At 47.9% G+C, this 21,753-nt stretch overlaps 1 protein-coding gene across 3 annotated transcripts in view; it reads right to left on the reverse strand.

The window, feature by feature from the left end:
* CCDC180 (coiled-coil domain containing 180) overlaps positions 1-21,753 on the reverse strand; it is a 597,826-nt gene that overhangs the window by 171,591 nt on the left and 404,482 nt on the right. For all 3 annotated transcript variants that reach the window (XM_029611950.1, XM_029611952.1, XM_029611951.1), the window contains one exon: positions 13,880-14,024. In XM_029611950.1, the coding sequence (XP_029467810.1) occupies positions 13,880-14,024 (145 nt within the window). The remainder of the gene's footprint in view (positions 1-13,879; positions 14,025-21,753) is intronic.

Consider the following 21,753-nt stretch of genomic DNA (forward strand, 5'->3'; position numbering starts at 1 on the left):
AGTCGGACAGGAGCTAATGTAGAGACAAACATTTCTCCTGACCTGAGGCCACCAGTAATATTCGGTCAGCAGGTCCAAGGTCTGAGCAATCCCCGAATGTCCTGAGGTCAAGGAGTCATAAGCCCATGACAACACCTTCTTGCGCAGGTGAGAGGGTACGACCGTCTTACCCATAGGAACCACTTCTGATGCTGCAAGGAGGACTTTGGCTGGATCGAGGATATATCGGGGCGGTTCCGGGTTATCTTCAGTTTCAGCCATGCGTGAGAGGGCATCTGCCCTAATATTCTTGGAGGCTGGCCTATATCGGAGGAGGAAATTAAATCTGCTAAAGAAGAACGACCATCGCGCTTGTCGAGAATTCAGGCATTGGGCCCGGCACAAGGATTCCAGGTTTTTATGATCCATATAAACAATCACGGGGTATCGGACCCCCTCCAGCCATTGCTGCCACTCCTCTAGCGCGAGCTTGATAGCCAGGAGCTCCTTATCGCCAATACCATAGTTTTTCTCCTCCGGAGAGAATTTTCGAGAGTAATAGGAACAGGGTAGGAGTTTGCCATTAGTGGATAACTGGCTCAGGACAGCCCCTACTGCAAGGACCGACGCGTCCACTTCCACGATAAACTAGCACTGCGGATCCGTGTGGTGGAGACAGACATCAAGAAGAAAGACTTCATTCAGATTCTGAAAGGCACTTATTGCCATTGGGGACCAATTCTTCGCATCGGCACCCTTCCTGGTAAGGGCCGTGAGCGGGGCCACCATTCGAAAGTAGTGGGGTATGAACTGGCGATAGAAGTTGGTGAAGCCCAGGAAGCGTTGTAGTGTCTTAACCCCTAGCGGTTGTGGCCAATCTCGAATGGCCATCACCTTATCAGGGTCCATATGGAAGCCTGTGGATGAGACAATATAGACAAGGAACGGTAAGGATTCCTGCTCAAACTGGCACTTCTCTAGCTTGGCAAAGAGGCGATTATTGCGGAGTTTCTGTAGTACTCGCTGCACTTATTTGCGGTGTGCGGGTAAATCCTTCGAATAGATCAAGACGTCATCAAGGTACACTATGACCGAGGTGTGCAGCATATCCCTTAAGACCTCTTTCATAAGGTTCTGGAAGACCACAGGGGCATTGCATAAGCCAAAGGGCATGAACAAATATTCGTAGTGCCCATCTCTGGTATTGAATGTGGCCTTCCATTCGTCGCCGGGTCGTATCCGTATCAAATTATACGCACCCCGAAGGTCCAGCTTGGTGAAGATCTTAGCTCCTTGCAGACGGTCTAGCAACTCAGGGATCAGAGGCAATGGATATCTATCCCGCCGCGTGATGGCGTAGGGCCGCGGTAATCAATGCAGGGTCGGAGTGACCCATCCTTTTTGGCCACAAAGAAGAAGCTGGCCCCAGCAGGGGAATTAGAGGGCTGAATGAAGCCCCTCTCCAAATTCTCCTGAATGAATGAGGACATGGGTCGAGTCTCTGGAAGTGACAAGGGGTAGACCCGTCTCCTAGGAGGCGTAGTACCCGGGATCAGATTTATGGCACAGTCAAAGGGCCGGTGCTCCGGAAGGAGTTCAGCTTTCTCCTTAGAGAAGACATCTTCATAGTCTTGGTGGGAGTCTCGGCGGGAGTACCATGGGTGTGGTCAGGAGAGGCACACTGGGACAAGGAATATTAGTCAGGCAGGAGTCGAAGCAGGATGGGCCCCAAGCTGCGATCTGCAGAGTGTCCCAGTGAATCACTGGGGAATGCTTCTGTAGCCAGGGCAAGCCCAAGACGATGGAGTGAATAGACCTCTCCAATATAAGGAAGGAGATCTCCTCCACATGTAGGAAACCCGTGCGGAGAACCAAGGGTTTGGTGCAAGTAGAAATACTCCCCGGGAGGAGAGTACCGTGAATGAAAGATACCCGGATAGGAGGTGTTTGGGGTTGGACCCCAATTTGCAACTGCTGGACGAGGTCTGCAAGGATGAAATTCCCTCCTACTCCGGAATCAACTAAAACCAGTGTAACAAATGTGCCTGCGGGGTAGATGAGGGTAACAGGTATAGTGCATGAGGAGGCGGGACTTGTATTACCTAGGGTCAGCTCCCCAATGATCCCTAGGTTCTGGCGTTTCCCGAACGCTCACCACATTGAGCTAGGAAGTGTCCCTTGCCTCCGCAATATAGGCACAGGCCCTGAGATAGGCACCGTCTTCTCTCCTCCTGCGAGATCGGACCTCAACCCAATTGCATAGGTTCAACGCCTTGGTCTCCGGGTGCGGCAGAGGAGGAAGGTACCGGTCGAGGAAATGGAGATCCTGCATTACCAGGCTTACGACCGGACTTCCCCTCATGAAAGCGGCGTTGAATTCGCGGTCAATCCGCCCAGCCAGATCAATCAGGCTATTCAAGTCATCCGGAAGATCCCTTACCGCTAACTCGTCTTGGAGAGATTCCTTCTAGGAAGATGCCGTGGAGGCTGTCATCCCTCCAGTCTAGCTCAGCTGCCAGGGTATGGATTTCCACCTCATACTCGGCAAGAGACCGATTGCCTTGGCACAGCTGGAGTAGCTCAGTAGCGACCGTGGGTCTACGAGAGAGCTCATTGAAGATATGTCGAAAGGCTGCAACAAACTGTTCCAGACTCCCAAGACGGGGGTCCTGATGCTCCCATAGTGGGGAGGCCCAAGCCAGGGGTTTCCCATCCAACAATGAAATAATATAGCTGCTTTTAATCCGATCCATTGGAAACTGGGTTGGCAGTAGGTTGAATTGGATGTAACACTGATTGCGGAATCCACGGCAGAGCTTCACTTTCCCAGAGTACCGTAAAGGTGCTGGTAGTTGTGTGGGCGTGGCCGGTCCGAGATCAGCCGTGGCCACTGGTACCGGAGGTATGGATGCAGGGACTCCATCTATCCGATCGGCCAGTCTTTGTACAGTCTTCATCAGGGAGTCAATGCAGATTTGCTGTTGTTGCAACCACTGTGCAATTCCGGGAATGGCTTTTAAGCTTGTGGCGTCCGCTGGGTCCATGGCCTTGCAAACTGTTGGAATCATGGACCCTTGGGCCGGCTAGGACAGCTGGTGGCTCACTGAGGAGATACCCAGTGGGTGTCGAAGCCGGGAGGTAGCACAGACAGGAGACCAAGAGATCTTCACCACTGGAGACCCGAGGTCCCCCCAGGAGGAGCCCATGAGGACCTGGGCCGCTTGGACATACGAGCGGTCTTCTGTGAGGCGGTATCCAGGGAGTGGAGATGAAGAGCTGGAGCCAGGAGGCCAACTGGAACTTCACTACTGGAAGCCCGCGGTCCCCCCGAGAGGAGCTCGTGAGGACCCGAGCCGCTTGGACTTAGACGAGGCCTCCTGGATGAAGCCGAAGTCAGAAGACAAAGGACGAAGCTGAATCAGAAGTCTATGGACGGAAGCCGGAGTCAGAAGCCAGGAGTCAGAAGCCAAAGGATGTAGCTGAATCAGAAGTCTGTGGACGGAAGCCAGAGTCAGAAGCCAGGAGTTAGAAGCCGAAGTCAGAAGCCGAAGATCCAAAGCAGCAACTAGCAACTCTTACCAGAGTGAACCTTGTTGCAAGGCAAAGGCCCAGGCCTAGCTGCAGGATTTAAATACACCTGCAGCATCTGACGTCATCTGGAGGCTGTCCTGCCTATTCCCTCGCTGGCCCCTTTAAATCTGGAGCTCCTGCGCGCACATGCGCCTAGGGGGCAGGGCCAGCCGTGACGGATCGATGGCGGCTCCCTCAAGGAGGGAGTGCCGCGGGAGAAGCCCCGAAGGGGCCTGCCAGCCGAGACGGAGCGACAGCAGGCCGGGCCAGCCCCGAGGTGAGTGGAGGGACCGGGGCACGGCCTGGTACCGTAACATACAGAGGATGTTCTCAATTGGTGTAAGAGGAATTGAAGCAATGATACGACTGATCACGTAAATAGATTTCATTGACTCTGGAACACCACAAGGAAAATCTTCTCCACTTAAAATTATAGGAATGTCTAGCGTACTATTTCCTTTTGCATCAATGGCGCCTTTGAGCATGGCTTCAATACAAATAGTGCTGAACTACTTGGCACTGATACCCTTGGCGCTAATATGTTCTGCACTAATGTTAGTGAAGATTTTGGAAATGCTGAATGCTTTGGTGCCAATGAGTGCTTTGGCACCAATGAGTGTATTTTAGTTGAATTTTTAGCACAATGTCTTCTTAAATGTGTCACTTTTTCTTCATGTTTTCTTTTCCTAGAAGATTCTCTAAAAGAGGAACTTCATTTATCTGTACCTCTGTGGAATTTAGAATAGAAAAGACCCTCATGGTACCTTAGGGCCTTCATTACTAGGCCAATTTTGCAAAGAATAAGGCTGTGGAACAAAAAAGAAGAGCTAGGCAATTTATTTTTGCATATGTCTAAAGTCTTATGATCTGGTTAAGAAATGAATGGTTAAGTCATAACTGTCTGAAAACAAGAATTATTTTAAGCCCACACCTGGAGTATTAGATCAAAATTGAAACTCTAATTCTTCCCCTTTTTGTAGGAGATAAATATGTTTTCCAGTTGAAAAAGAGAAAAAAATCACATGATGCTCCATCTAAGATGGAGGACTAAAGGACAGTTTGTCCTTGGATCTAAAATGGAGAAAGATGGAGAAAAGGGGCGTAAAACAGCTTACATCATACTAATTACCAATCAGTATATCTTTGGATAAAGGAATAAATCCCATCCATGATTGGCTCTATGAGTGATGATGTCATGAGAATATGATATAAGGAGTAGAGGAGTAGCCTAGTGGTTAAAGCAGTGGGCTATGAGCCAGGGTTCAATTCCTGCTGTTGCTCCTTGTGACCTTGGGCAAGTCACTTTAATCTTCCATTGCCTCAGGCACAAAAGTAGATTGTAAGCCCTGTGGGGTACCTATAGTACCTGAATATAATACACTTTGAAGTGTCAAAAAGCAGAATATAAAACTCTTAATGATAATTTATTGATTGGCTGTTTATGTGTGTAATGAAAAATGTATAGTATATAGTAAACTGCCTGTGTGTGATGTGGCAGAGCAAATGAATTCTTAGATTTTACTGTTAGAGCTGTAATTTTTACAATAAAACCATATGAAAAAGGAAGTTTTGGCTTCATGACATATTTTCTTGGTCAGTCAATCTGCCACTTTAGAAGTTGCTCCATGGAGACATTTATTTGGGACCTGTTGATCAGTTTTATTCTGAGATTAGGATTTTTAAAGAAAACAGGACATTTTTCCAAATTCCTACACCTCTAGGCCTGATTTATCTATCTTTGGGGGTTTCCTTCTGTTAAAAAGAGCTTATATTTGAGCTTCATGCTCCTATACTTGATAGCCTGTAGAGACATTCTCCTGCCTGGGCTACAGGCTGTTGGGTCATGTTCTAGACCTAAGCATATGAAACATAAATCCTTCCTGATCACATCTGACAATCACAATGGACTCTCATAACTTTCTCCAAAAATACTACATCCACTTGTAAATTGTCCCATTAACACTATGTAATTAATCTGAACACTATGTAATTAATTAATTTAATTGTTATTGACTAAATCGTTCCAGCTACTCTTCTTCTTCTCCAAGTTCTAATTTCCCTTGTTTATTGTAACTTTCTTCTCTACCTATCAACACCAGTTTTTGTTCAATGTTATCACTCCCCTGTTTCCTGTAAACCGGCATGATATGATTTTATCATGAATGCCGGTATAAAAAAGCTTTAAATAAATAAAATAAAATAAAAATGTCCATCTTGGTTTCCCATTTTAAACTGATACCTAGCACATAGTTTAAATGGGCTTTTACCTAATTTTGATTACTTTGTTGTCATTTTTCTTTTTTTTAGCTTGTAAAGAATTGCAAAAATAAACTTAGAAAACTTTAAAATAAAACGAAAGTACAAAAAAAAACTATTGAAAAAAATGTGGTGATGGCAATTGAAAGAGAGAGAAAAAAAACTACATCTGTTTGCAATCACAGATGAGGAAAAACGGATGGCTTGTGTGGGGACAGCAGAGTAGGAACTCCCATGCATGTTCACAAAGACTTTTTTCAGTCTATGAGAGCTGTGAGAGATACACTTTCTACATCAGTGTGGCTGATGATGTCACCCACTTGTGTGGTTATTTGTTACTGCTTGCTTGTCCATGGAGAAATTTAGTCTTACCTGTTAATTTCCTTTCCCTTGAATCCTCCTAGACCAATCCAGATAAATGGGTTATATTCCCCTCTCAGCAGATGGAGGCGCACAGCAATGGATTTGCTGATGTCACCTTATGTAGGGTTCTGTGCTTACTGCAACCTGCCAGTATTTCTGTAACAAGCATCAAACAAAATTCTATCTCCCCGAAATAATCCCTTAACCAGAGGCTTCACTGGAAACCGAGATATAACTGATACCTTAGATGGCATCAAGGCCCTAACTGTTTAAGATAATCTATTTTTTGTTATGATCCCAGTTTGTTATTGTTTTTAACTAATTTAGGATTTTTAACTCTTGTTTTAGAACTTACTTTCTTATGCTATGTACTGTATGTTTTTATTGGAAACCGCTTTTAACCTTTTAGCTAGGCAGTCTAGAAATGTTTTCAAATAAATAAATAAACAAAAACCTTCAAATCTAATCAACGATGAGGTTCTTAAGAAGATCTACTAGTAAAAACTATATATAAGCATTCTTGAATAAGGTGGGGAATAGGGATGTGAATCGTTTTTTGACGCTTTAAAATATCATCCGATATATTTTAAATCGTCAAAAAATCGTTAGGGCCACGATACAATACCAATTCCCCCGATTTATCGTTAAAAAATCGTAAATCGGGGGAAGGGGGAGGGCAGGAAAACCGGCACACTAAAACCCCCTAAAACCCACCCCCGACCCTTTAAATTAAATCCCCCACCCTCCCGAACCCCCCCCAATGCTTTAAATTACCTGGGGATCCGGCGGTGGTCCAGAACGGCGGCGGTCCGGAACGGCCCCCTCAATAGAATCGTGTTGTCTTCAGCCGGCGCCATTTTTCAAAATGGCCGCCGCAAAATGGCGGCGGCAATAGACAAAAACGATTCGACGCAGGAGGTCGTTCCGGACCCCCGCTGGACTTTTGGCAAGTCTTGTGGGGGTCAGGAGGCCCCCCCAAGCTGGCCAAAATTTTCCTGGGAGTCCAGCGGGGTTCCGGGAGCGATTTCTTGCCGCGAATCGTTTTCGTACGGAAAATGGCGCCGGCAGGAGATCGACTGCAGGAGGTCGTTCAGCGGCGGTCCGGAACCCCCGCTGAACGACCTCCTGCAGTCGATCTCCTGCCGGCGCCATTTTCCGTACGAAAACGATTCGCGGCAAGAAATCGCTCCCGGAACCCCGCTGGACTCCCAGGAAAATTTTGGCCAGCTTGGGGGGGCCTCCTGACCCCCACAAGACTTGCCAAAAGTCCAGCGGGGGTCCGGAACGACCTCCTGCGTCGAATCGTTTTTGTCTATGGCCGCCGCCATTTTGCGGCGGCCATTTTGAAAAATGGCGCCGGCTGAAGACAACACGATTCTATTGAGGGGGCCGTTCCAGACCGCCGCCGTTCTGGACCACCGCCGGATCCCCAGGTAATTTAAAGCATTGGGGGGGGGGGTTCGGGAGGGTGGGGAATTTAATTTAAAGGGTCGGGGTGGCTTTTAGGGGGGTTTAGTGTGCCGGCTCACGATTTTAACGATTTTTCACGATAGTTTACACACCCAAACGGCAACAATACGATTCCCTCCCCCTCCCAGCCGAAATCGATCGTTAAGACGATCGAGGACACGATTCACATCTCTAGTGGGGAATACCCCACTGATAAGACAAAAATTATTTACGAGAATAAGAGAGCAGCAGCTCAACCTGCAGTCTGGGAGGGTTCATGGAACTCAAGGAAAGGAAAGGTAAGATTAAATTTTACCTTCCTTATCATCCCTGCCAGACCAGTCCATACAAGTGGGGTACCAAAGCTATTCCTCGATCTGGATGGGATTTTGCAAGACCTGCTTTCAAAATGCCCAAGCCAAAAGGTGGCATCCTCTGAAGCTTGGATGTTAATGTTTCATAAAAGAATGCAAATGTTACAATTTCATCTGTTATACAGCCTTATCCTATCTTCATGATACCTCCCTACCAGCAGAGGCCCTCAATATACCTCATCACTAGTCTTGCCAAGCTTCTCCTCACTGCCCTTGCCATACCCAGGTCCCAGCCCTATATAAACCCTTCTTATCATAGTAGCCTTATCTTCTCATGGTGTCAATTCTGGCTTCATGACCTGACACTTGTTCTGCCTTTGCAGTGTCATGTGGCCTACAGACCTTCTATCTTTGCCTTGTCTTGTGGCTTTTGGCCTTCTGCCTTGCCTTGCCTTGTAGCTATTGGGTCTATTCTCTCTTGTATCCTGCTTTGAGGCCTTTGGGCCTATTCTGTGTGTTCCAAGTCTTGCTGCCTTTGGGCTTCTGTGTTTTTTGTTTGATGTTTCCCTTGTCTGCCTTGTTTAAGTCCTACCCTAGTCTGCCTTGTCTCTCTTGCCCTGTCTGTTCCAGAGTCCTGCCCCAGTCTGCCTTGTTGGTCTTGTCCTGTCTGTCTCAGTCTCCAGTTTTGCTTGTTTTAGAGTTCCAGATCCTGCTTAGTATCCAGCCTTTCTTTTTTCCTGCCAGCCAAGCCTGCCTCCCAGCTTTTGTCCATGCCTTGTCCAAGCCTTGTCTCCAGCCAGCCTTGTTCAAATCTTACTTGTGTGGACTCACTACTTTAAGGTACTGCCGCCGCAGAGAACTACTGGCCCCCAGAACCCAAGGGCTCAACCTGCAAGGGGAGGGGGCTGGCTAGGCAGAAGACCAGCTCTTGTCTTGCTCTGAGTCCTGCCTTGCAGTCCCGAGCTGCTCCCCAGGTGGGTTCCCCAAACTCTGGGGCCCATAACAACAAAGACACCAAGTAGTTGCCCTGAAAATCTCCAAAGGAGAAACCAACTGCAGTTCTGCCCAAGAAGAGTGCTGGGCACTGGAAGAATGAGCCCTCATCCCTCTGGAAGGAGTCAACTTCCTAGAAATGAAAGCGACACCTATGGTCTCCTTGATCTAACGAGCAATAGGAGCTTCTCCCTTCCCTTGTCCACTAAACAGTACAAACAAATAATCCAACTTTCTGAAGGAGTTAGAAACTTTCAAGTAACGGCTTGGACAAGGTGTAGACAAAGGCTGTGCACATCCAATTTGTGAAGATCCTTATTACTCTCCACTGATGAATCTCTCTTGAAAGAAAGAACACCATCTTAAGCAGAAATGAGGATACTGTGCAGATCAACACCGCTTCTTCAGTAAAATGCAAAAATGGCTCCCTACAAGATATAGCCTGCAGTTCAGAAATCCTTCTTGTGGAACAAAAATTGCTACCAAAATGGTCTTCAAAGTAACATCCAGGATCTACTGGCCTGAAATGACTTGAATTCATCTCCGGAAAACAAGATCAGACAACCGACAATCTGAAAATCCTGAGATATGACCCCCAAAACTTCATTGGGCACTATGTGAGGTACTAGACCCCCTCAGTGTCTCCCTTTCCACCCCACTTGTCCCCTTGAAGGGACTGTAACTTACAAAAGGGCCAGTTATGCTGAGATACCAAAGCTCTACCAGAATGGTACCTCTTTAACTCATTAAAGCAAGGCTTTGAAAACAAGGACCGAAATTAACTCTTATTTTTATCCTCCGGAAGCCTGGGTGACTTGAACTCCAAGTCCTTGACCAGCTTCTCCAAATCCTCCCCAAATATAGGGAGGTCCATATTCAGCTGCCTTGCAGCTCAGCATGTTGTCTGGATAAACGTATCCAGTTAACTTAGCCTACATATTCATCAGCTAACTTTATGACAGGTCTAAGAGGCGACCAGAGTTAGCTGGATAAGTTATCTGGCTAACTCTGAATATCGAAGTTAGTTGGATAACTTATCTGGCTAACTCAATTCCTCCCCTGTTGTGTCTGTGGATCCTTGAACTGAGGCAAGGTTTACTCTACCTGCAGGAAGGAGCCCTGCAGTTTCCCACCATCGGCAGGCAGACTCAGGTGAAACAGAAACCAGTCAAGACCTTCACCTCTACCAATCCACATTCCCCTTGGGATGAGCCTTTGGGTGCCAGGGCTGGCACCCAAAGGCTCATCCCAAGGGGAATGTGGTGGGGCCTCTGCTGATGGCAGAAGAGAAGACTTGTAGTAGCTGGTGTCATAACAGGCAGCAATTGGGCCTGTCTGGAGTCCAGGCAGTGGTCAGAGGCGGCAGCAGTCAAGTGTATCCAGGGTCCAAGCTGTGGATAGAGGCAGGCAGTGGTCAGGCATATCTGGGGTCCAAGTTTCGGTCAAAACCAGGTATCCATCTGAGGGAGGAGATAAGGAATGGATAGGCAGGCAAGGGCAAGAACAGACGGGCAGCGTGGAAGTCTAGAATGAAGACAGAAGACAACCTGAAGACAACAGGAAGAAGGCTAAGGCAAGCTGGACAAGGACTGAAGACGGGGCTGAAACAAAGATTGAAGCAAGGCTGGAACAATGACTGTTGACAAGGTTGGAATGATGACTGAAGACAAGGCTGTAACGAAGCAGGAATGCTAGGAAGCAATACACTCTGCTCAGAAGTAGCTGGACCTGTTGCTAAGGCAAGTTGCTGCTGGAAAGCTACCCTTTTATAGGGTGGCACTGGCAACATCATCTCTAGGGTCCGTGAGGGCTTTCTCGCTGCGGTTCCTTTAAAGTTGCAGAGTGACATGCATGCGCACCTAGGGAGTGGCGCATTGGAGTTGATGGTGAGAGGCCAGTGGTTTCTCGCTGTGTCTGAAAGTGGCATCCTGCCGCATGGAGAGTTAGTGATGCTTCTCTGCATTGGGAGACAGTGCAGCTAGCCTGGGACTGGAGGTGATGGTGGTGGTGGTTGTGGGGTTAGCCTGCAGACCACCGAATGTAACATTCCTGTTACACCCATTCCCCTACCACCACTCAGCTGCTTAAATACTTAGATGGATAAGTATTTATTTGGATTTGTAGATGCTGTTGATCATGGTTGAATATTTTAAATATACCGCTTAGCCAGATAAGCCAGACCTTATCCAGCTAAGTGGCACTGAATATGGACCTCAGGGAATTTAGCAAGAAGTGCTTGGCCCTAGTCCTTGACCAGCTTCTCCAAATCTTCCCTTGAAAGGGAATTTAGCAAGATGTTCCTTGGCGGCCAAATCAGACACCCAATTCCTCAGCCACAGAAACGGATGGGCAGCCAACACCAAGGACATGGAGGATTGCAGCCTGGAGTGGACGAGTAATCTAGTGGTTAGAGCAGTAGGCTGCAAACCAGGGAAGCCAAGGTTAAAATCCCACTGCTATTCCTTGTGATGTTGGGTAAGTCACTTTATCCTCCATTGTCTCTAGTAGAAACTGAGGGGATCATTCACTTAGCTGTGGTAAATGGCCTTTAGTCCAGCACAAAAAGGCTGTAGTCACATAACCACTACAGGTAGCTATTCTCTGCTTGAGAAGTATTTCAGTCTTCTAGTCCTAAGCGTCTCTGAGGGAAGTACCCACTTCCACAGGAATATTGTTTTTTCTGGACACGGCCCCTCAAAATTTGGGCTGCCACCAGCAACAACTCCTCTGCCTTCCTGCTCCTCTTCTCCTAAGAAAGTGCCTGAAGCACATGTATGCCGGACTCATTTTCACTCCCACCAGAACAGAAGCCTCATTGGTGGCAGGTGGGACGGTGCATTATTTCCTATCCGTGCCCCCCTCCCCCATCCCCCAGTGGCTGCCATTGCCCCAATCCCTTCACTCCATGTTCTAATAGAGGAGGGGGATGGTGGCCTTGTGGTGCCTCGGCTTGCCACCTCCTTGATTCCTGGTACCTAAATGACGTCATTCAGATGCTGGTAACCAAGGAGGAGGAAGCAGCCTGAGGTGCTACAAGGTAGTGATCCTCCTCCTCTTTCAGAACATGAAGGATGAGTGAAGGGATTGTGGCAGCCTCCAGGGGGTGCAGAAAAGAAATAATGTCTGTTCCACCTGCCACCAAGAAGCTTCTCTTCTAGGGGGAAATGAAGGTGAGTTGGGGGGAGGGCGTGAAGGAGGCGAGGGATCATTGAGGGTGGGAGTGAAGGCATGAAGGAGGTGGGTGAGGGGATTGTGAGGAGTGGGAGAGAGAGATGAGGGGATTGTGACATGGAAGGAATTAAAGAGTGAAGGGGTGTGGTGGGGATGGAGTGAAGGAGGTGAGGGTATTGTGGGAGGGAGAGTGAAGGAGTAAGGGGATTGTGGGGGGTTGGAGTGAAGAAGTGAGGGGATTGTGAGGGGTTGGAGTGAAGAAGTGAGGGGACTGTGGGGAGGTGGGAGTGAAGGAAGTGAATGAGGGGATTGTTGGGGGAGAGGTAAAAGAGTAAGTAGGAAGGAAGTGAATGAGAGTGAAGGTGTTAGGGGGAAGGAAGGTAAACCTAGGAGGGTGAGAGGATTAGATGTAGGTGGGGTGTGGGTGTGGGAGAGTAAGGGGATGCGGGAAGTGAACAAAGGAGAGTGAGGGGAGTTATTCTTCCTGCAGTATTTTAACTTGATTTAGAAATTAGTATTATTTATTTTTTTATATGGTTTACTTGAAGAATGTATGTAAGAAAATGACAGTTGGGAGAGAAATTGGGGGCAATTTGCATGGTCCCTCCAACCAAATAGGCGTTCTGCTGCTCTGTCTCTTTATTTGATGAAATTTTGCCTTCCTCTAGGCTCTTCCCCGGGTCCTCTCTTAGCTCTTCCTTGTTGAGATGCCAGGGTCATCTCCGTTCTGGAAGACCTCACCTCTTCCAACTCCCAATCAGATTCCCATCTTGCATCTTCCTCCCTGGTGCTGCCAAATTTCCATATAGCTGAGAAGTACTGCAAAGGGAAGAAGACCCCTCACCAGTGCCCTGCTTTAGACATAAGGTCTGGTGGAGCAACAGGGCAAATTCTGGGGAAAAGAAAGAGGAAGAGGATAGGAAGGCCCAGTCAGAGAGCCTGCAGCATTTTCTGGAGCTCCTGCCTCAGAAATCAGCACTGCAGCCTGCTGTTCCCCTGCTCTTACAGATGACAGAATAAGAAGACCCATATCTGAAGTGACCACAAAGCCATACGGCTCCAAAATGGCCACTAACCTCACTGCAGATAATTTTGCACTGGTGGGGACCCAACTAGGGCCAGCCTTATTGCTGTCTGGCCAACAGTGGTCGAGAAACACTTTCCTTTGGCCCCTTCACCTTCCTCTGCACATCCTCGGCAACAGCTGCTTGTGTCTGTGACTACGCAGTTTAGGCTGCAGGCCCCTACTCCTCTCAGGCCCCTACACACTGCAAAGATGTCCTCCAGAGCAGGTTTTCCCATTGGCCATAGCTTCCAACAGCTGCTGAATCCTTCTGCAGCAGTTCTTGCTTTTTGTTTTTAAATTTTACTGCTCAACAGTCAATAAACAGAGGAGGGAAGGCAGCAGGAGGAGAGCAAGGGAGGCAGGTAGAGAGAAAGACAAAAGAGGAATGACCAACCATGCTAGCCTTCAAGTCCAGAGGAAGCAGTTGCTTCCCTGGCAGCCCACTAGAACCAGAGCCAGCACTACTACTCAGGGTGGACTAGAAAGGAACCTATCATCCCAGGAGGTCCAACTTCTTACTTCCCTTTATTTGTATTTCTGTTAGACCCAAAACCTGATTCTGGAGTATGTATATGCTGGAGATAGAGAATACTAGCAGGCTGAGATAAGCACTGGACCCTATATAAGGTGACATCAGCAAATCAGTTGCTCGCTGCCTCCATCTACTGGTAGAATTACTGCTTAGGCTGGGCTGTGAAGGTGGAGTGTTCCCCCTCACCTGTTCTAAGCATTTGGACTCCATTCCCTCCAGATCCGTCATAATGAATCGTTCGGCAGCATCAATATCTTTTGATGCTTTCAATAGTCTATTACGGAGCATCCCAAACTCTTCTGGAGAAAAGTTACCACCTGCAGAGAATAATCTGGAAATGGAAAAGCAATAGTTATAGTTTTGCTGTATGAATGCATGCATATGACAAGGTGGTAATCAACCTCACAACCACTCTTTTGAAAGTTAGCTTCCTGAAAGTGAAGGAAGATACGCTAAACAGAAACCATAGGGGGGAAATATACTGGTAAGTGTAATCAACCTCACAACCATTCTTTTGAAAGTTAGCTTCCTGAAAGTGAAGGAAGATACGCTAAACAGAAACCATAGGGGGAAAATATACTGGTAAGTGTAATCAACTTCACAACCACTCTTTTGAAAGTTAGCTTCCTGAAAGTGAAGGAAGATAAGCTAAACAGAAATCATAGGGGGAAAATATACTGGTAAGTTAAGAATCTGTTTTTTCTATAAATGTCAATATTTGATAGTCCTCCCCTTCCTAGAAAATCATACCCTGCTTTACAGTTTGCTTCCTCATTGATATTTAATTTCATAGAAACATAGAAGTGACGGCAGAAAAAGACCTAATGGCCCATCCAGTCTGCCCAGCAAGCTCCCATAGTTATCTGTTTCTCATACTTATCAGTTACTCAGACCGCCAGGGTCAGGGCTCTTGTTGGTTACTGATTGAGTCAAATTTCCTTTCACCCCCTGCCATTGAAGCAGAGAGCAATGTTGGAGTTGCATCAGAAGTGTAGTATCAGGCTTTTTGGTTAAGGGTAGTAACCGCCGCATCAAGCAAGTGGGTAACTTGCTTGATGTGGCGGTTACTATGCTTATTTGTTTTCCCAGACTGAACAGTTTAATGTCCTTGTTGGTTGTTGTCTGAATCCAATTCCTCTTTTCCTCTTTTCTCCCTGCCGTTGAAGCAGCGAGCAATGATGGAGTTGCATCAACAGTACAAAAGGAAAATTGGTTCTTACCTGCTAATTTTCGTTCCTGTAGTACCAAGGATCAGTCCGGACCGCTGGGTTATGCCTCCCTTCCAGCAGATGGAGTCAGAAAAAAAAGCTGAAGGCACCCCCTGATAACCCAGTGTGCCACCTGCAATCCCTCAGTATAATCAATATCAAAGCAAAATGAAGTAAATTTAAAACAACCAATGACTAGAATAAGAGAACTCCACTGAACAATAACCTGTGAAAACTATGTACATGAACTGAGTACGGATTAGGATGCTTCTTCATAGTCTTTAAAACACTGCAGAAAGAGAAAACAATGGTGCGGACTTGCAGACTCTCCGGAACACTGTACCCCTGGGCGGGCATCTGGACTGATCCTTGGTACTACAGGAACGAAAATTAGCAGGTAAGAACCAATTTTCCTTTCCCTTTATGTACCAGGATCAGTCCAGACCGCTGGGATATACCCAAGCTGACCTAATTGGGGTGGGATCCGGAGAGTCCCACTCGAAGCACACTGCTGCCAAAAGAATTGACATCCAGAGCCTGGACATCTAAACAGTAATGCTTAGCAAATGTGTGTAAAGATTTCCAAGTAGCTGCACTGCAAATCTCCTGCGGCGAAACACATTGGCTCTCTGCCCAAAATGCTGCTTGAGATCTGATCGAATGAGCTTTAAGTCCATCTGGCACTTGCCGGCCATGACATATGTATGCCGAAGCAATGGTGCCCTTCAACCATCGGACAATAGTAGCCTTGGAAGCCTTACATCCATTCTTAGGGCCGCTCCATAAGATGGTCTGACAAACGAAAAGCATTAGTAACTTCCAAGTACTGCAGAAGTATCCGGCGGACATCCAGTCTCCTCAAGTCATGAGCCTGAGGAGAGTTCCGATCTAAATACGGAAAAGCTGATAACTCAACTGACTGGTTTTCGTGAAACGCCGATACTATCTTCGGCAGAAAAGAAGGCACCGTCCTAAGCAAAACCCTAGAATCTGAGATCCGCAAGAGCGGTTCTCTGCAGGACAACGCTTGAATCTCAGATATTCGTCTGGCCAAACAGATGGCCATGAGGAACATCGCCTTGAGTGTTAAATCTTTCAATGTAGCCCGCTTGATAGGCTCAAAGGGAGGACCGCAGAGCCCATGGAGAACCAAATTCAAACTCCACGAAGGACACACTGCATGCACCTGCGGGTGTAAATGTTTGGCTCCCTTCAAAAAACACGCCACATCAGGATGTCCTGCAAGAGACGTACCATCAACTTTACCTCTTAAACATCCTAAGGCCGCTACCTGAACCCGGAGCGAGCTGTATGCCAGTCCCTTCTTTAAGCCTTCCTGCAAGAAAGCGAGAATGTGCACAATACAAGCCTGGCATGGGGACACCTTCAACCCATTGCACAGGAATCGAAAACCTTCCACACTCGAACATAAGTGAGAGAAGTAGAAGTCTTCCATGTGCGCAGCAGAATAGAGATAACCGCATCCGGATACTTCTTCTTTTTCAACTGCCGCCTCTCGTAAGCCAAGCTGATAGACAAAAGCGAGCCACCTGATCGAAAAATACTGGACCCCGTTGAAGTAAATTCGGAAGGTGACCAAGATGCAAGGGACCGTCGACTGCTAGGTTGATCAAATCTGCAAACCATGGCCTCCGTGGCCATTCCGGAGCTACGAGAATCACCGGCCCCCAGTGGGACTCTATTCGCCTCAAGACTTTTCCCACCAACAGCCAAGGAGGAAACACATAGAGTAGTATGTCGCAGGGCCACGGAAGGACCAATGCATCTACTCCCTCCACCCCATGCTCCCTCCTGTGACTGAAGAAATGAGCTGCCTTTGCATCCAGCCAAGTAGCCATCAAATCCAGACGGGGCATTCCCCACTGATGAATCAAGAGCCACATTGCCTCCTCGGACAGCTCCCACTCTCCGGGGTCTAGCCACTGGCGACTGAGAAAATCTGCCTGAACGTTGTCCACTCTGGCTCTGTGAGATGCTGCTAACTGGACCAGATGGCGCTCTGCCCAGACCATCAACTTGTCCACCTCTGTGGCGACTGGATGATTCTTTGTTCCTCCTTGTCTGTTGATGTATGCCACAGTCGTTGCATTGTCGGATAGAACCCTCACCGACTGATGCTGAACAAGTGGGAGAAAACTGCGCAACACTAGACGAACCACCCTCGACTCCAACCGATTTATGGACCACTTGGACTCCTGAGCCGTCCATTGTCCCTGTGCCAATCATAACTGACAGACTGCCCCCCAACCGGAGAGGCTGGCATCCGTAGTCACAATAATCTACTGGGTATTCTCTAGATCCATCCCCTGCTGTAAGTGATCAGGAACTAACCACCAATCGAGACTGGTCCTAGCGGGCTCCATGAGGGGCAAGGGTAAATGGAACTCTTCGGACTTTGGGTCCCATCAGGAAAGCAACACCCTCTGCAAAGGTCTCATATGAGCAAACGCCCAGGAGACCAACTCCAGAGTAGACGCCATAGAGCCAAGAACTTGCAAATAGTCCCACACCTTGGGCAAAGGGAGGGCCAAAGATGGCGCAAGTGAGACATCAGCTTGAGCATTCTGTCCTGTGGAAGAAAAACCTTGCCCACAACCATGTCGAAATGGGCTCCCAGGAATTGCAATCCCTGGGAAGGTACCAATTGACTCTTCGCGAAATTGACTACCCATCCGAGAGAGTGGAGATGATGCAACACTGACCGAACTGCCACTTTGCAAAGATCCTCCGACTTCGCCCGAATGAGCCAGTCATTCAAATAGGGGTGGACTAATATTCCCTCTTGTCTGAGGGCTGCTGCCACTACGACCATCACCTTGATGAATACGCAAGGAGCCGTTGCCAAATCGAATGGAAGCACCCGAAACTGGTAATGCTCGCCCAGGACCATGAATCGCAGAAACCTCCGATGATGTTCTTGGATTCCTATGTGCAGCTAAGCCTCCGTCAGATCCAAAGAGGCCAAAAATTCGCCTTTGTGGATGGCTGCAATGACGGACCTCAATGTTTCCATGCGAAAACAAGGTACCCAAAGTGCTCTATTGACCTTCTTTAAGTCTAATATTGGACAGAAGGAGCCCTCCTTCTTGGGCACTACAAAATAAATTGAGTACCTTCCGATCCGATGTTCGTCTGGTGGGACTGGGCAATCGCCCCCAGAGCCTTCAAACGAGCCAAAGTCTGGAGTACCACCTGCTGCTTTGCCCGGGACCCGCGAGGAGACACCAAGAACAGATCCCATAGTGGGCGAGCAAAATCCAAAGAGTAACCATGTTCTATGATGTTTAGAACCCACTGATCCGAAGTAATCTTGACTTATTCTTCGTGAAATAGAGAGAGGTGACCTCTGATCTCCGGAATGGAGGAATGGGCTGGCGCATCTTCATTGGGTAGATTTGTTTGCGGAGAATCCTTGGGAGGCTCCGTCACGAGGAGGCCGTCTACCGCGAAAGGAATGAGCCCAAGACTGGGACCGTGGCGACACTTGTCGCGGAGGAAAGGACGGGGCCCTACCCGCACGAAAACAGCGTTGACCCCGAAAACGACCCCGAAATGAGCCAAAGGGGCGAGAAGACCTGGGCTTATCCTCCGGGAGCTTGTAAACCTTATTGTCCCCTAAGGCCTTAATTAGGTGCTCAGGTCACAACCAAACAACAGTTTTCCTTTATATGGGAAGGAACCCAGCTGAGACTTCGACAAGACGTCAGCCGACCAGTTGCAAAGCCAAAGAAGCCTCCTTGCCGACACCGCTGAGGCCATCATGCACGAGGATGTACGTAGGAGATCATACAAAGCATCCACCGAATAAGCTACTGCCGCCTCCATACGGTCTGCCTGTTCCGCCTCCACCGGGGGAAGCTCCTGAGTTGTGAGCAACTGCTGCACCCATCTAAGAGTAGCTCTCTGCATGAGACTACTACACACGGCCGCCCTGACGCCCAGTGCCGATACCTCAAAAATCCTTTTGAGAAGAACCTCTAGCTTCCTATCCTGGAGGTCCATAAGAGCTGCTGCTCCAGTCACAGGAATGGTTGTGCGCTTAGCGATTGCCGAGATGGCCGCGTCCACCTTAGGAATCTTAAGCAGATCCAAGCTTAAGATTCTCCGGAAGTGGATAAAGCTTTTCCATGGCTCTACTAACTCGCAGGCTGGCTTCAGGCGCATCCCATTCCAGAGTCATAAGCTGCAAAAGCACTGGGTGAAAAGGGAAGGTTTTAGGGGGGTCCCGAAGACACAACAAGACTGGATCCCCCGAGGAAAGCTCCGCCACCGGCTGCAGCGCCTGAATATCGAGTTCTGCGAGCACATGAGGGATCAAGGGGTCCAGCTCCTCCCTGCGAAATAATCGGAGCAGTTGCGGGTCATCCCCCGGCATTGTCAACGTCATCGCCCATGGGAGGATCCTGAGGATCGGGATCTGGCTGGACAGGGGTTGGCGGCACCACAGCATCAGGAACTGTATGAGGTGGCTGGACCCTAGGGGCCGCTGTACCCTCTGCAGACCTAGGAAGCTTTGCAGGTGTAGGCTCCTGCAAATTCCAATCGGCCTCAGCCTCCATGTAAGCTTTATGCAACAATAATACAATTGAGAAGAAAAGGGGTGCTGCCGCTTTAAGGGCCCCCTGGAGGCAAGATGGGACGAGGCGGGGAGTCAACACCCAAACTGCGAGACCTTTCAGGGCTTAAATTATGAGGAGAAAGCCGCCTAGGGGATTCCCCTCCCCCGGAGCCATGCGCAGTATGAGGCCCAGAATCGGGCAAAATGGCCGCCAGTCCCGCGCTTCTCGGAGATGGGGCCAGCCTCTGATTGCGAGCAGGGAGACTTTTTTCTAACCCACGCGATCACGTAAGGGATGGCCATTTGCCTGCACCCGGTACCTAAGAAGGGCCTTCCCCCCCGGGTATGCAATGCGAGCAAAGTCTCTTGCGGGAGAGCTGCACTGCCGGCTCTCCACAGGCGGAGCAGTGCACTCCCCGCAGCATGGCCATCCAAGCTGCCACAGAAAAATTCGCCGGGAAAGCAATTACCCCCTCTGGAGACCTGGGAGATTACAACCTGCTATGTTTAAAAACTTTTAAATGCTCCTTTTTTTTTTTTTTAATTTTAACTTTTAAAGCCGGCAAACCAAGGGAATGACACATCCCTGGGCTCTTAACAGAGGAATGGGGCTTCTCTGTATCATTAGGGGGGAGGGACTGGCCCACCGGTAAATCCCCCCTACTCACCGGGCTGAGGCACCAAAGTTCTCCGGGAAATTAGGCTGTAGGGTACCCGGCCCAGCCTTGCCTGCTACCAAGTAGGGGAAGACCCTTTTTTTTTTAAAGTAACAGTTGATCTAGCCAAAGGAAACTAGGGATACAAAGAATAATCCCTCACACTAATGAAAGATCAAAATTTGTAAAAGGATCAGGACCGCAGGTTATGCCATCCTTCATCTGCTGGAGTCAGAGAAATACTGAGGGATCGCAGGTGGCACACTGGGTTATCAGGGGGTGCCTTCAGCTTTTTTCTCTGACTCCATCTGCTGGAAGGGAGGCATAACCCAGCGGTCTGGACTGATCCTGGTATGTACAGGGAAGGCTTATTTGCTAAGGGTAGTATCCACCACACCAGCAAGTTACCCCCATGCATCTTACTAAATTACCCTCCCCTTGCCTTTAGGGATCCACAGTGTTTATACCATTCCCTTTTGAAATCTTGCACTGTTTTTGTCTTCACCACCTCCTCCAGAAGGGTATTCCAGGCGTCCACCACCCTTATAGTGAAGAAATATTTCCTGACATTGATTCTGAGTCGTCCTCCCTGGAGTTTTATTTTGTGACCCCTAGTTCTATTGGTTTCTTTCCAGCGGAAAAGGTTTGTTGATCATGCATCATTAAAACCTTTCAAGTATCTGATGGTCTGTATCATATCTCTCTGCTACTCCTCTCCTCCAGGGTATACATATTTAGGTCCTTCAACCTCTCCTCATAAGTCATTTGATGGAGCCCCCCCACCATTTTTGTCACTCTTCTCTGGACCGCCTCCAACCTGCCTCTGTCCCTTTTGAGATACGGTCTCCAGAACTGAACACAGTACTCCAGGTGAGACAAGGGGATTATCACTTCCTTTTTCTTACTAGATATTCCTATCTCTATGCAGCCCAGCATTCTTCTAGCTTTAGCTATCACCTTGTCACATTGCTTCATCATCTTTTGATTGTTAGACACTATCACCCCAAGGTCTCTCTCCTGTTCCGTGCACAGCAGCATTTCACCCTCCATCGCATACAGTTCTTTCGAATTACCGCAACCCAGATGCATGACTCTACACTTCTTCGCATTAAATCCCAGTTGCCATATCTTCGACCACTCTTTAAGCTTCCTTAAATCTCATCTCATTCGCTCTACTCCTTCCGGCATGTCCACTCTGTTGCAGATTTTAGTATCAATTATTTATTTATTTATTTATTTATTTATTTATTTATGCAATTCTTATATACCGTTCTTCAAACACAAGGTTCTATCTTTACGGTTTACATAATACAAATTAATAAATAACAGTAGGAAAACAGAATAAATACAATAAAACCAATAAAATAATAAATAGTTAAAATCTATTCGTAACATAGAACTAAAAATACGATTAGTGCAGTTAAGAATATAAAAAGTAAACTCATCTAATGGATTGCAGGCTTATGTATCATCCTGAGCATTAGTTCCATATGCTTGTTGAAAGCACCATGTTTTCAAATCTTTCTTGAATCGCTTCAGGTCATCCTGCACTCTTAATTCTAATGGCAAATCATTCCAAAGCTTCGGACCCGCAACCGAAATGGCCCTCTCGCTCAG

This window comes from Rhinatrema bivittatum, chromosome 8, assembly GCF_901001135.1.
Source record: "Rhinatrema bivittatum chromosome 8, aRhiBiv1.1, whole genome shotgun sequence".
NCBI lineage: Eukaryota > Metazoa > Chordata > Amphibia > Gymnophiona > Rhinatrematidae > Rhinatrema > Rhinatrema bivittatum.